General features: G+C 36.0%; 1 protein-coding gene across 1 annotated transcript in view; it reads right to left on the reverse strand.

Annotated features, from left to right (window-relative positions):
- ATG7 (autophagy related 7) overlaps positions 1-14,538 on the reverse strand; it is a 106,321-nt gene extending 91,783 nt beyond the window's left edge. The window contains exons 1-11 of the mRNA XM_059823203.1: positions 14,333-14,538; positions 14,049-14,103; positions 12,149-12,266; positions 10,222-10,299; positions 9,534-9,650; positions 8,294-8,443; positions 6,010-6,098; positions 4,792-4,913; positions 3,611-3,701; positions 1,976-2,120; positions 1,194-1,352 (exon numbers count right to left, since the gene is read on the reverse strand). Of these exons, the coding sequence (XP_059679186.1) occupies positions 1,194-1,352; positions 1,976-2,120; positions 3,611-3,701; positions 4,792-4,913; positions 6,010-6,098; positions 8,294-8,443; positions 9,534-9,650; positions 10,222-10,299; positions 12,149-12,266; positions 14,049-14,103; positions 14,333-14,510 (1,302 nt within the window). The 5' untranslated portion in view covers positions 14,511-14,538. The remainder of the gene's footprint in view (positions 1-1,193; positions 1,353-1,975; positions 2,121-3,610; positions 3,702-4,791; positions 4,914-6,009; positions 6,099-8,293; positions 8,444-9,533; positions 9,651-10,221; positions 10,300-12,148; positions 12,267-14,048; positions 14,104-14,332) is intronic.
- Positions 14,539-15,046: the final 508 nt, after the last annotated feature.

The raw sequence follows: 15,046 nt of genomic DNA on the forward strand, positions 1-15,046 counted from the left end.
AATTTTGTTCATGATAGAGCAAGCTGAGAGTGTGTCTATTCTGAAATTATAGGCCATCAATTCTTCTCCCAAATGAAGGATGAAACTAAGAGAACTGCAAATATTTGTAAGTTGGTTTTTCTTAATCTACTTTTTTTCAGCATCGTAAATATAGGTGTGTTTGAACATGTGCACTGAATAATGTTCATACAACACACATCCCTGGAGTCAAAGAGGATAAAGGCTGCCATTGGTGGGCCTTTCATCATAAAGCTTTTAGAACAACATAAAAATTCATTCCTGTCTTTTGTTCCCTTTCAACTACTTCATTCTGACAGTAAGTTGTTACCATCAGGCTCCCCAAAGGAGGAGTACTTTGGTTGATATCTTCTCCAGGCTGCTAAGAACTACTTCCCTTTTCTAGATCTCATTCAGTTTGCTTAGTTCTTAAAGAAAACAAAAGCAGACAAGAAAGTTCTCTTACATCATCTTAATACTCTGTATGACACTTCTATGCAAAGCAGGTTTCTAATCAATACTTGCTGCTATTAAGTTATTCTGGGCAAAACCAACAGAAAAATCAACTTTCAATTTTACAAGTCAAAATTTTTCTTTTACTCGTACTACATTACTGCTCATTCTTAGAGCAAAACATCCATCTACAGCAATCTTGAGCATATTAGGTCATTTCATTTCAACAGCAGCATAACCAGTTAAAGATTAAGTATTTGCCTCTTATGTAGAAAATCAGCTTAAATAAGATTGCAAATTTTGGGTGTAAAACATAATAGGAAATCTCAACAATACATTTATCACTGCCTTCAAGACCACCTGCTCCCGTAACAGACAACTAATGTGTCTAAACTCACATTTAGGAGCAGTAAAACAGTATTAAAAGCAGCCATTACTGAAAAGTTCCTTAAGGACATACTAAACAGGAAAAAATTGTACTTCACCATCAATAAGCTACAAGATGATTCAGATGATCCTTAATTATATTCCATTATTGCAAATATTTGTTGTCTCAATAAAGTTTAACAGGTATGGAGTACTTGAAGTAAAATGCTTATAGATTTGTCAGTAACCAATGTAACACCTGCGTAGTATTTTTCCCACTCGTAATAATGCTTAATTACTAAAATTTGGAAGAGTTATTTAAAGTCACTTGTTCTCTTCTCAGAAACATATTAACACATTTTAAATACTGATCTTACCACTCCTGGGAAGATTTTCTGTAGCCTGTCTGCTGCTGCAAGTGCTTTAGGCTTCCCACCGCTGAGACAGTCTTCAAACTCATACAGTGGCTGTCGTACCGGGTTGGAGTAGGAGATCTTTGCATTGTCCACAAACGTAATCTTCCTGACACCCCAACCCTAAACAAGAAAGTAATTTAAGTAAGTACAATGGGCTTAGCCATATACTTTCGAGAAATGCCAGAAACTCAAGAGGAGTTTTGTCCAATTTTTCTAGAAAGATCAAGCTAAAAATGCTTTTGAAGCTATTCACAGCAACAACCTTGTACTTGCACTGAATTAAGAGAACAGAAAATTTGGTCTGTCCAAATACATCATTTAGCGGTAATCCCTCAAAACCCTACTGAATTCAGTGGGATGTGGTAAACATCCCTGAAAGTAAGTATCAGCACAGTTACTTACTTCAAGCGCTTCACTATGAATTTGATCATATTAGCTTGATAATTTGTTTCAGAATTTCTTGTTCAACCTTCTTCTATGAAAATTCAAAACAAATTATTATTCTGCTAAGGTTCTCTTACTACCTGCTATTCTACTATTCGCAGAACTTCAAGTTATTTCCATTGGCTACAGCTCCTACCTCTTCCCCGCAATTCATAACATCAACTAATATGTATTACGTGTACATTAATACAGAGGAATACAACTTTTCTCTTACATGCCACGGCAGCTGCTCAAAAAAAAAAAAATCATAAAATTTATGAGAAACAGCAGATTATTTTTAAGATTAACTCAGGACTTACCATCAAGGTCCTTGCAACACTACAACCCAGTGTACCAGCTCCTAGCAGCAGACACTTGGCAGACACAATTTTTTCCAAATCAAGAGTAGGCACCAACCTCCAGCACATCAATTTCAAATTAAGATCCACTGATGATTCTGCTAACCTGTACCATGAAATAAACAGCAACACCTTCTGAATGTTCTTGTGTTTCTCCAACAAAGCAATTACTTTTATTTCAACTGAAGAAGTTCAGTATTTATTTTTTTTTTAAGGAGAGTAAGAATTCAACAATTCAACATACAGGTAATATGAAAAACAAAGTCCCCCAAGCATACTTCCACCTAATAATAAGGTGCATGGCAAGGAGATTGGAAAAAACTGGTTTGCTGCATCCATTTACATCTGTCTTCAACATGAAATATTACACTGGCCCTCTAAGGAATGGAGTCAGTTCTTTGTGGAAGTTTTAGAAGGAAAATGAGGTAGGAAATCCATGCTCAATCTAATGTCGAATTTTTCTATTCATCAGAACACAGGGTGTTTAAATTCTCATCAAGTCAGGTCATCACAAATCATCCACAGAGTAACACCTGGCACAGGAAAATGTCAGAAGAAAAAAAAAAAATCCATCCAGAGCACGACTATCTCATTCACTCTCCTGCTTCCTCTTTCCAAAGGAGTATATTGCTTCACACAGAATGGTAATGCTTATCCCTCTACTCCCCTTCATACAACTGCTTAAAATTCTTTTACCTTTCTTGTTTTCAAATCAGATACGCGTATAAGTTCTCAGATTCCTGACAGTTTCATTCCCTTATACATCATAAACATAACTTTTGCAGTATTCAGTAAATTATTTGTCAAACAAGAATTTAAGATCACAATTGCAAAGACTGGCATATTACCAACAGTCTCTATGGGAATTAACAGAAGTTAGCATGCATACAAGTAAAGAACGTCAAGTTACATTTACCTGAACAACCAAGAGCCCTCAGATGAGCTTTCTCTGATGTCTGTGAACATACTCTGAATTTCCACAATTGCAAGACAAAAATGGCTTAGCTTGATAGGTTAAAATACGTTAACCTGAATCATTAGATCAACACACTCCTACAGTGTTGCAAAGCCAAGAACACACATGTAGTCAGTGAATGCAGATGAGCCAGCTGTGTAACTAAACTATTTTCAATCCATTGCCCATACATTATGTGCAGAACGATAAAAATTACTAAGGTCATGTTTCCTGAGCTCTTTCCTGTCACACCCTAACAAGTCCAAAAGGCTGAACTTTTGTCCGTGCTTATTTTCATTATATTTAACAACCTGCAGGTTATAGAATTCAATGAAAACCACAGGCCTGTAGCACTATGACCTACATTCCACTCAGTTTTAAATGTAATGCATTTGAAACCTTAAGCTAGAGTCAAAAATGGCACACACTTCTGCATGCAGAGCACTCTGCTGTATTAAGGTACTTACCTCCAATAGGACTGTCCAAAGTATATACAGTATACGTGTTACTGTATATTCTTACCTAACAGAGACAGATAGTCCTTGCATTTCACTTTTCAACTTGTTGTGGCTTAAGCCCAAGTAAAGAAAACTACAGAAATTTAGAGAAAACTACGGAAATTTAGAAGATAATAAACAAACCTTTTTGGATCCATGCATTCACTGAGATTCACCATCCTTGGACCCATGCCTCCTTTTTGGTTTTTCTCCCATCCAACAGCTTTTGGACAATCTGTTTGACAAATTAAAAAAAAAAAAAAAAAGGAAGAAAGAATGAAAGCCTTAATATCGCAGGATAGAAAAAAAGAAATTTTGTTGGATTTAACCTTGTTGGAAAAAAATAAATTCTAAACCTGCAAGTAAATAATCTGTATCTTAACAACCTAGTATATGTTGCTATACAAATTTTACCATTTTACATCAACTGAAAGCACTGCTTCTTGGAGAAGTGCTTTACTCTCAGGTGTCCGATGTGCTGCTTTTGCCTGTTCAGTTTGCTTCAAACCTAGGACAGATATGGCATCATTCCTCATCAAGCCTCTGGATCTTTAATGTCAAACAGACTGCTATGTTCAGAACTCAGCAAATTTTGCCAAGTTCAATCATCTCTTCATGTTCCCTAGACCCCACCTGCAAATTCAGTAGAGAATTACATATCCTAATTATATAATAATCAAACAATTCACAAAGATGATATATAAAGCATTCCAAACTTTTTGGATGAGGCAGAGAAATTTTGTGACACTGTCCTGTACACAGAAATTAAGCCTGAGTTTATGTTTACATTACAAGTTTATTGCCTTAAAATACACCTGCCTATGTCACTATGGGATAGAAGAAATAATTCCACTCTGTAGCAAGCTTCTACCATTTTAGAAATAGAAAGTTTGCATCAGAGGGACTGCGTACAAATTTAACAAGAAATAATTCCACTCTGTAGCAAGCTTCTACCATTTTAGAAATAGAAAGTTTGCATCAGAGGGACTGCGTACAAATTTAACAAGAAAAAAAAAAGACTAATTTCTAATTACCCGGTTTTTGTATTTCATATGACACCAGGAAGACTTTTCTTTTTTTTTAAATTAGAAACACGATTTAAGGAGGAAAAACATTAAAAGAGAATATGCTCTTTTCTTTCCTTTTTGAACAAGTAAGCATTTCCTTCATAGACATTTAAGAGAAATTCAAACAATTTAAAATCCATTTGAAATAACTTAGCATAAGCAATGATTTAGTAGTATTAATTTATTTTTTCCATCTTCACAGTGATTGAGGAGGGAGGAAAAAAATGGAAAATAATTTTTTTTTTTTAAATGGATTACCTGGGCCAAGGGCTCGCTCTGGAAGTTTTATTTCAAAGATAATGCTGTGTGTTATGTCTCTCACCCCTTGCATGGTCCTGTCTCTGAAGCAGAGCACTTCAACTGACTGGAGAATGCTGCCCCTGCCATTTAAAAAGGGATAAATGGACAGAGACATGCAATTTCTTCAACAGGAAAGGGACCTCTTTTAAACACTATTTCACACAGGTTTAGTCTTTTGCAGATTCTGAATAAGGCTTTTTCTGTTAGTACTGGAATACTATTGTTCTTACCAGGTATAAATAAAAACAATTGCTTAGTATGTGAAAATGATTAGTTTGTTGTAAAACAGCTTTAAAGAAATGACACTGTCAGCCTGTCCTCTGTCATTTATACAATGCTGCTAGACAAACTGCATATTTAGAGGAATAAAAAGCAGAGAAGCACTAGAGCAGACATCAGGTGACATGATGTACTTTGCCATGGCAGAAGGAAGATCCTCTGAGTTCTCGATATAGTATCACTTTTCCTGCTTATGATTCAAATCCTCAAATCAAACAATTAGAACTTTAGTGCCTAAAAACCTCTGAATCTCAGAATGTGTAAAGCTCTCTGGGCACTTACACATCATTCTATGCTACTGTTCAGCTAGAAGCCCAGAAAACGCCATACCTAAATGAGCATTTCTTCTCCCTGCTGTGTGCTTTGTAATAAAATGTGAAAGTCCAAACTATGAAAATGCAACTTTTACATTTCTGTTACAGCAACCCGATTTTATGAGATACTTTAAATGATGTTTTTTTTTCAAATACCAGTTTAAAACTATGTCCTGTCTTCCCAACTTCTGCCCAACAAAAAATTCAAGAAGGTACACTACAAGAAAGCCTAAGAGTATTGGATTTTCAAAATTTAGATCTACTATTACTTGGCAATAATTAATTACATAAAATCATAGAATACTTTAAACAAGATTTGAAACAGCTGAAGGGTACTGGCAGGGTCTGAAGCACGTATTTCCAGGTACATGCATGCATATGAGGATTAGGAATAATAGGAACTTGTGACTGACAGAAGTAAAAACCAGAATAATATGCAAGATCAGAATCATTGAAGGTGAGTCATGTCAAGGTTAAAAGTTAAATCTCAGGTGGGTGATACAAGTAAAGTGCCATGGGGGAAAAATGCCTAACTTGATACCAACCAAAAAATAATTTTTGTGGGAAAGAATAAAATAGATACCATTTGTGGGCTGCCAGGATCAGGAAATTTCTCAGAGGCCATCCTGGATAGTGGGATAAATTACATGGATCATAAACTCCAACTGTCACCTGCAAATGAAATTGCTCTAAATGAGAAGTCATCTATCCGTACTGATATTCAGTTCACAGTAAAAGGTATCTGGCATTTTTAATGTAAAACCTCTGAACAGAGAAGGCCTACACACACGTTTTATGTATTTACAAATGTTTAATACATGGTCACACTAGATTTCAGTCAAGCGTTTGCCACAGCTTTGAGATTTGTTCAGTTTAGCCTCTTCATGGACATTCACTTTTCACTACAGTACGTGCACCTTCCTTACCGTCCTTAAAGACACCATTACGGGAGTAGCTCAACAACTGAAGCCTTGCTCGCAAAACAAAATTCTGTATTGATTTTGGGATGATCAAAAAGTGAAAGGGGACAGACCAGCAAGATGCCAAGTCAAAGGAAAAATGGCATAAAAATCACTTGTAAAGCCAACCTTTAAGATGGGATCTACATAAAGGAACCGGATATTCTGGCTCATGTTCAAGCAATGTAATACCAAACTCGTAACTGAGGCATCTAAACTAGGAACTTACTTCACAGCCAGTGCAGACCCAAAACACTTCCAGAGATTAGAAAGATGCCACTGCCTCCTTTAGATATGCTGAAAATCTGAACTTGGCCATCACTAGTGATACCCATGTCTCTCACATCTACAGAGCTCTTCTCTCCCGCTTCTTTGCCTACAGACGGACTTAAGAGTGATTGGTCTCAACTCAACCACATCAGTGAGGTGTCTCTAGGAACAGTCTGAAATGCAGCTAAGCCAATCTAATGGATGCAGATAGGAGAAACAGGGGCCCACTCCCCGTCCCTCCTCCGAGCCGTACACTGCTGCTGCTTTGCACTGCTGACTCAGACAGGCGTAAGACCCCTTAGTAAGCTGATTCCATTTCATAAACTAGCAGAACATTAACTCAGCAACAGCAAAAACATAATTTTCTTCCAGGGGAGCAAGTTCAGTTGGCTCACTGAAATACAAACAAACTCTACAGGCAGTATTGATGCAATAAATCTTATCTGACAGGTCTAAAATTTTGGCAATTCCCTCCAAAGTGAATGTTAATGAAGAAATAGATTCCAGATGATTACAGATTTCTCTCATATTGAGACTGTCCTTATGTAATTAAGTACACTCTTACCTGTGACCCATTATTGTAGTTATTCTACCATTTAAAATCTCAACCTTCACATTCTTATTTTACAAAGAAGAACTGTGGACCTAGGTCTTAATTTCAGAAAAACAAATTTGGAAAAGCAAAAAAATTATTGAACACCAAGTATTATAAAACAGAACAAGACCTCCTTAAAAAAAAAAAGTCTTTTTTGCTCTTACTAGCTCTTCACCATAACTCAGAGTTTTGTTTCCTAACACTTCAGTGACATGCAAGATAAAAAAATTTTGAAGTTCACCAAAAATAAAGACAGTAAAGCATTCAGAAAGGCCTAGCGAAGTTCAGCAGCTGAGCAACATGATCCAAAACAGAATTCAATGTACATAAACACAAGCCAACCAAGCCAGTCAACTCTTGCTGTGATGACATCTGCTTCATGTACCATTGTAATTCTTCCCTAACTGAAAGCAATGGAGAGTACTCACTTTACGCTCAAAGGCCATGCATGATCTCTGCATTTAACAAGAAGAAATACCTCAGCCTCTTCTGGTGCACAACCCATCTATCTTCCAAAATGACAAAGCATTTACCTTGAACATTCTTACAACATGTACATGTGGCAAAACACACATTGAAAGTTGAAAACCTAAAGCTGAAAACTCCCATATAGTATTCCCTGATCACTGTTACCACAACCAACAAATACATAAAACATATGAGTACCAATTTTTAGTACACAAACGATAAAGGAAGTGTTTTGCATTATTACAGCAGTATAGGTAAAGTGACTGGAAAACTTTAATTGTTACGCTAACTCTTTCATAAACTTATGCTGTTTCTGGTTTGATAATGAGGGAGACAGAGCATGAAGAACTTGGTTTTCAAGCTGACCGTTAATCTGATGCAACTGGGCTTTTTGCATAAGAACTAGAGACACTTAACTCGACACAAAAATCAATCCAAGCTGCTGGTCCTCCAAGCTATCTACCCAGTCTATTCATTGGCCAACCATTGTGCCCAGCTCAGTATTATAGACATTTTTCAAACCATTTGTAAATTAAACATTTGTAGATCATAAAAAGATGTAAAATTCTCATTACCTTTCCCCCTTGGTCTTGGAAGAAACCATCCCACTTTTTCAGCAGAGATACCATGACAGAATTGTCATGATACTTGATTAAAAAATAAGGCAAGGCTGTAACCCCCTCTTTCTGGCAAAGTTCATCATACGCTTTCTGAAGCGCTTGAATCTAAAAGCAAGAAGACAACTGTAACCAACAGTTTTAGCAATCTTATACAGAACCACAGGAAGTGTTTTAGCATCTGGGAAGGCTAGTTCGCTCAAATAATCTTAGAATATAGCGTATTCAGAAGTTTTAAAGCCCATTATGACCACAATAACTGAGATCAAAAATTCAGTTGCAAAAGCAGCATTTGTTAATGCAAATTTTAAACAGGAGCATTATTATTATTGCTGCAAACTTATCTACCAATAGAAATTAAAAAAAGATAAAAATCTCATTCTGATAGTCACAGTAGCTTTATAAGAATGTAAATCTGTCCCTCTATTATTAGCTAAAGAACAAAGTCCCATTCAATTTATGTTGTTATATGTATTTTCAGCATTTAGTTGAAAGTCTGTCTTTGGATCATGACGGGTATTTTTACACTACTTATTACTACAGAAGTAATGAGGGTCTTCAGTGAAAAATGCTCAGTTCCCTTTTTCTCAGAAAAAACCCAAACTGTTTCTCATTGATTATTATGCTATTAAAAAGCCATTCAAGGTTTTGCATTAGCTTCCATCAAAGCAAAAAGGCACATGTGGGCAAGATTATTTTTTTCGTACTTTTGCATTGTAATATGAAAGAAACTACAAAAAACTGTTAACTTGTCTCCTAAAAAAAATCTTGCCTATCCAGTTCTTTTTCTTGTCCAATCATGCATTTTATTAACAATTTTGTAATTGCTAATGACTTGGCTCTCCCATGGGACACCCCATTAAAAAAGTTTCTTAAAAATATAATTAGTTTCAAAAACATAGCTATATATTCAATAAGCTGTATATAAAAATTAAAATTAACATAATTGCCTCTTTAAGAATGGTTTGCCACATCTGCATCTAAATGAATAAAGCTGAAGTGACATTAAGCTGAGAGATTTTATACAATAACGAGAAAAAAAGTAAATAAAAAACCCACACGGAAGTGAGAAAAGTGAAGATTTTAAAACAAATTAGATTATCAAATTAATTCAGTATGTGCTAATAAAAATACTAAGTTTTACAGCCCAAAAATTGCTTAGTGCTACAGACTTCATAACATTTAGTATTTTGAATACCTGATTTAATGGGAATCTGTCACTAAGACACACTGGTTTCTGAATTATATGAATTCCATCAGGGAAGCAGAGAGCAGGGTAGCAAAACCAGTAGTAGAAATGATACTTTTTTAAATCCTAGAAAAAAAATGCGCAAAATGAGATAAAACATATAAATCAAAGTAAATTACCATTTGGAATACTAATCATAATTGATGGTTGATGAAACTAACCATATTAACCATAGTTCTCTTTACATCATGATTTTAGAAAATAATAAAAAAAAATACTGGACTTCCCTTCTCTGTATATGCTTTTATTTAAGATTTAAACAGACAATGTGTGTACAATACCTCAGTTTTTGTTAGCTGGAGTATTATTTATTAAAACTTTCAATTTGTTAAACATGAAACAGTTGCTCTACTTTTACTAATAGCTATAAGGCCGTCAGATAATCTTACACATTTGTAGAAAAGAATATGAGATGGCACCAGCATTTTTTAAAGACTACATCCTAAAATATTTTCTATCTGCACATGATAATTGCTTACTAGTTTTTTTTAAAGTGTTTTCAGACATTTTAAGATGTCTGAGAATGATCCTGGTAACATTAATATGCTAATACTAATACAGTATTTCTCCTAAAAAGAAACTACTTCATCATTTCCACTACAATGCTCTAAGTACGAGACATATTATTGTTACTCACTGCAAATGTCAGCAGCAGGAACCTGTTCAAGAGCATAGGATTTTCAAAAGCAGCTCCAGATTTTATTGATTCCCATATCTGTCATTGATTGTGAGGACAAAAAGGAAGAGAAAGGGCAGAGAAACAATATACCAAAGTAGCATGAGAGCAGCTGCAGAAATCTTTAATTCTTCCAGCTACCTTAAAAATACTGAAATTAATATCCCCAGCAATCGACTGTGATCTTTTCCTAACTAATCTCATCCATGCTGTTATTTATGCTAAAGGATTCTAAAGGTAAGACACAGACATGCACTCTCTAACAAAAAAAATTATGGAAGCTGGGGAACAAGAGGAGCATTAGTTCATGGATCAAGCATGAGGCATCAAACAAAACAAATCTCCTCAGGAACCTCAGGTCCCTCATGTATATGAACTATTAACACTAGCACAATATAGAACATACTGTGATATTAACATAGCCTTTTATTGTACTCTCATTTTTTTCATTCATGGGATCTATAGATACTAGATACGTGAATAAGCTTCTAGGAAATTTGACCACAAAACTGGCGACTTGCAAGAAGGCAGTACACTGCATGTTGGTGAGACAAGAAGCTATAATACTTCTATGAGGCAGACCTGTTTGATCTTTGTCTAAAAAAAAAAAAAAAGTACAAAAAAACCCCACAAGAGTGAATAAAGCACTCTGACCTTCCCAGTTTCCCTAAAGGTAGATATTGCATCGTACCTACCACTGGCAGGGAAGCACTAGGCCACAAGAGCACAAAAAATTCATAGCCTTGAGTGAAGATATGGATGAAAACTTTGCAACTCAAGGTCAGCGGGCAGACAATCGATCTAATTAAAGGAATGAAGTACTGGTCAAAGTAAAGTGTCTCAAAAACAAACATCATAGAATCATTTAGGTTGGAAAAGACCATTAAGATCACCAAGTCCAACCATAAACCTAACACTGCCCAGTCCACCACTAAACCATGTCCCTAAGCGCCTCATCTGCATGTCTTTTAAATACCTCCAGGGATGGTGACTCAACCCCTCACCTGGGCAGCCTGTTCCAGTGTCTGACAACCCTTTCAGTAAAGAAATATTTCCTAACATCCAGTCTAAACTTCCCCTGACACAACTTGTGGCCATTTCCTCTTGTCCTATCACTTGTCACTTGGGAGAAGAGACCAGCACTCACCTCTCTACAACCTCCTTTCAAGTAGTTGGAGAGAGAGATAAGATCTCCCCTCAGCCTTGTCTCCTCCAGGCTAAACAACCCCAGCTCTCTCAACTGCTCCTCATAAGGCTTGTGCTCCAGACCCCTCACCAGCTTTGTCGCCCTTCTCTGGACACGCTCCAGCACCTCAATGTCTTTCTTGTAGTGAGGGGCCCTTAGTTGCCTTAGTTTGATTTTCACTTCTCCGCAAGCCATGACATTTTATTTAGTTAGTTACACTGCAAGCAGACTAACCCCTTCCTTTGACAGCCACCTTCTTCTTGCTTTACCTCAGTCTTCTGGCTGTTCTGGAGCTTCCCCATCACTTTGTCACACAGATGTATTGCAGTAATCCAAAGTTTAAACCAGCTGGTTTCTTGGTGTTAAAACAAATTTTAAAAATGTGCTCTACAGAACTTAAGTCACTGGCAGCTCCAATAGCACTGTTAAGCTTAAAATGTGGCCTAGTAGAACGCTGCATGAAGTCCTCCAAGTATAATTAGCTACTTTCTACTCTCTTGTAAAGAACAGTAAAAAGCAAATATCAAACTATTCCTTCCAGAATAAGTTAAATCCTGAGGCTACTATATAGATGAGTATGGACAGTATCTCCAATATCGAGGGCAGAGACTATAAAACACTTTACCGGCTATTTCCACTATAAAGCACTTCACTGGCTACTTCCAAACCCTTTCTACCAGTTGATTTGATTTTTAATCTTACCTCATTTGCTTCTTTTTCCAGAAGTGATTTCTTATCACAGGATTTGAAAGTCTCAAAAGTGTTGGTATTATACAATGTTCCGAAAGCAGGACAGCAACGTGCAGGTATTGAAGCATTCCTGAAAAAAAGAAAGAAACCTCTGGGAATTGGATACTGATGCCTTTAACATGATCAGCGATAGCAGCAATAGCTATCCTATGGTGTAAGATTGCCCTGAAATTGTCAAATGATGAGGCACAGTAAGAAAAGTTAATGACAGTTCTAACAAAAACATTTTTATGATCATAATGCTCTGTTGAACATGGATTGGTATAAGAACCTGTGCAAATACATGTCTACATTATGACTTTAAAAACGTATCAAGCATCTGTATTATCTCTAAGCAAGGTGGCATTAAACAGCAGATTGAAGATTTTAAAATTCTGTTCAAATATATGTTATCCATGACAAATGTGTTTTTCAATAAGAAAAAATTATTAAGACTGAACTTTAGATGTATTTCATTCACATAGAGTTACTCAGTTAAAATTTTATGTTTAAAAAACATCCCAAAGGAAGTCTTAACCAGACAAAAGATTGAGAAGCTTTTATAGTTTGTAACATCATCAGCTGGAGAAGCTGCTGTTTGCAAACACAGAATATATTTTTCCCCCTTTTTGAGGTAATTTGAGCTAAATTAGGTAAAAAACCTACAATATTCCCTTAACTTATAGATCTGACTGATTTCATTGACTCCTTTAACATCATTCTCCCAAACTGGTATGTTTCTGACTACTGCTAAAATGCAAATACAGCAAATGCTTAAGATTGTTTAACAAAACGATGTAGTTTCCAAAAGTTTTTAAAGCTAAAAGGGAACTCTTCATGATCATCTAAACTAACTACCTGAAGTACAGAAACGGAAGTACATAAAATTACTACAGTAGAAGGAATAATTAAACACCATATAAATAGATCTTTCACAATTTTATTTTTGGCATAACATTTGAGAACTCAAATACCACGGTACCATCCATTTTTTCCTAATCTGAAATTCCTTTTCCCAATATCACAGCTTTCTTCCAATTCCACTTTGCTGCATATGCTTTCAGTATTGTACCTAAATGTTCTTACATAATAATTAATCGAATAGTATCTCTGAAAAAATTATCTCAAAATGTGCAAAGCCTCACTAGGCTCCTAACATCCTCACCAAGCAAGGCAGAGAAAGTCACTTCTGTGATTTACAACTTCATAATCCACCAATTTAAAACAAACAAGACACTAGCTACAAAGACATCTGTTCCTATGTTAGTTATACTAACTTCGGCATGTGCTGGAAATGAAAACCATGTGGAAAAAATATTTCCCCTCTCATTTAACTTTTGTCATGTACACTGAGCAGCTTTGGTTCACCTTTCACTTTGGCAGTAAAGGCAAAATTACAAAACTCCATTCATAAAGGTTAAACACTTTGGATGACACTACAACGTAACAACTAGGGATTGTAAAAACTACTTTGAGATCCTAATTGTAATGATGAAACCTCAGTAAATAAAGATGTAAGGAAAAATTTGACCAGAAGTCAGATGACTGAAATATCCTCCCTTACACAGAAGGCCTGAAGAAATGAAAAAAAATATGGTATTTTAGATAAACATATGTACAAACAGTGAGTGAATCTGAGATTTACCAGCATATTTTAAACTTGGCCCTTCAGATGAATATACTACGTCAGACACACGGAGTTAATGTTTGCAGTCTCAGTCAAAGCAGTCTCTCCACTGTTATAAAGTTCACAAAAACGTGTATTTATTTTCATGTAGAATTTGTCCAAGTGATACTATATATCAAAGCGTTACTGTTATGCAGGGAAGGCGTCTTCACATACAAAGTAAGCTAAACCACAGTACGTACTTACATATCAAAGGCACTAAACTCCAACGTCAAGCGAGCTGGCAAACCCAAAGGATCACCTGGACAAAAAGCAGCAACATGCTTCTTTTAAACTGCAATACATAGATTAATTTCCCTCTTTTTGTTAATGTAAGTTATAAATTACCCACAGACACATCAGAATTCACAGCTCACCCAGCCATGTTTTCTAATGTTTCAGCAAAATACCTAAAATACGTTACACAAATACTTAAGAGGAATGACAGGAGAAACCCAAACTACTAAGCAAGATGTTCAGTTTCTACTTACCATTGTAGTAGTATCCTTTGATAACTTTTGGGGTCTCATCCAGTCGGTACTCATTGAGTTTCTTCTGGGTTAGCTCGTGCCAGAATCCTGCATCCAAGGCACTACTGAAGGGAGCAAACTGCAGCTTTGAGATTCCAGGATCTACAGGATGGTGCACCTCACTACTGGCAGTTGCCATGATTTTAGTTAATGATCGCTGTTAAACAGAATTCTGTAAAAGCAAATTTGCCTGATAAGTATATACTCAACCGACTGTATTACTCATGACTACTCATATCTTATTTTTAATACATTTTGTTGGGTTAAAATGTAGAAAGCCTTACTCCTCTGAATGCCTAAGTAACTCCAATTTTTAAAATCATTGATCAGAGGTCCTTTCAGTCCAAACAAAGCCCTTCCAGTTTCTTGTATGTAAAATTATGGAAGGAAAGTATATGTTCTGCTCGGCCAAGCTGCCTAGATGGATTTGACTTCCTGACAGACATTCCGTAATTTCTCCTATTACTTAGGATACTACATCTGAACTATGTACTTCTGAGATATATCTTGTGTTGTGCTGCCACAGATAAAAATAGCAAAATGCTAAACACCGTATCTGCATTCCTTCTGTTATCTAGATATCCACCTAAAAGCCTATTAATACTATTTAAGTTCTGATGGCGTTTAAAATCCAAGCTAACATCTCATTTAGCTAGATCTTCGCTCTCAGCCTGT

This window comes from Gavia stellata, chromosome 12, assembly GCF_030936135.1.
Source record: "Gavia stellata isolate bGavSte3 chromosome 12, bGavSte3.hap2, whole genome shotgun sequence".
In the NCBI taxonomy this organism is placed as follows: Eukaryota; Metazoa; Chordata; class Aves; order Gaviiformes; family Gaviidae; genus Gavia; species Gavia stellata.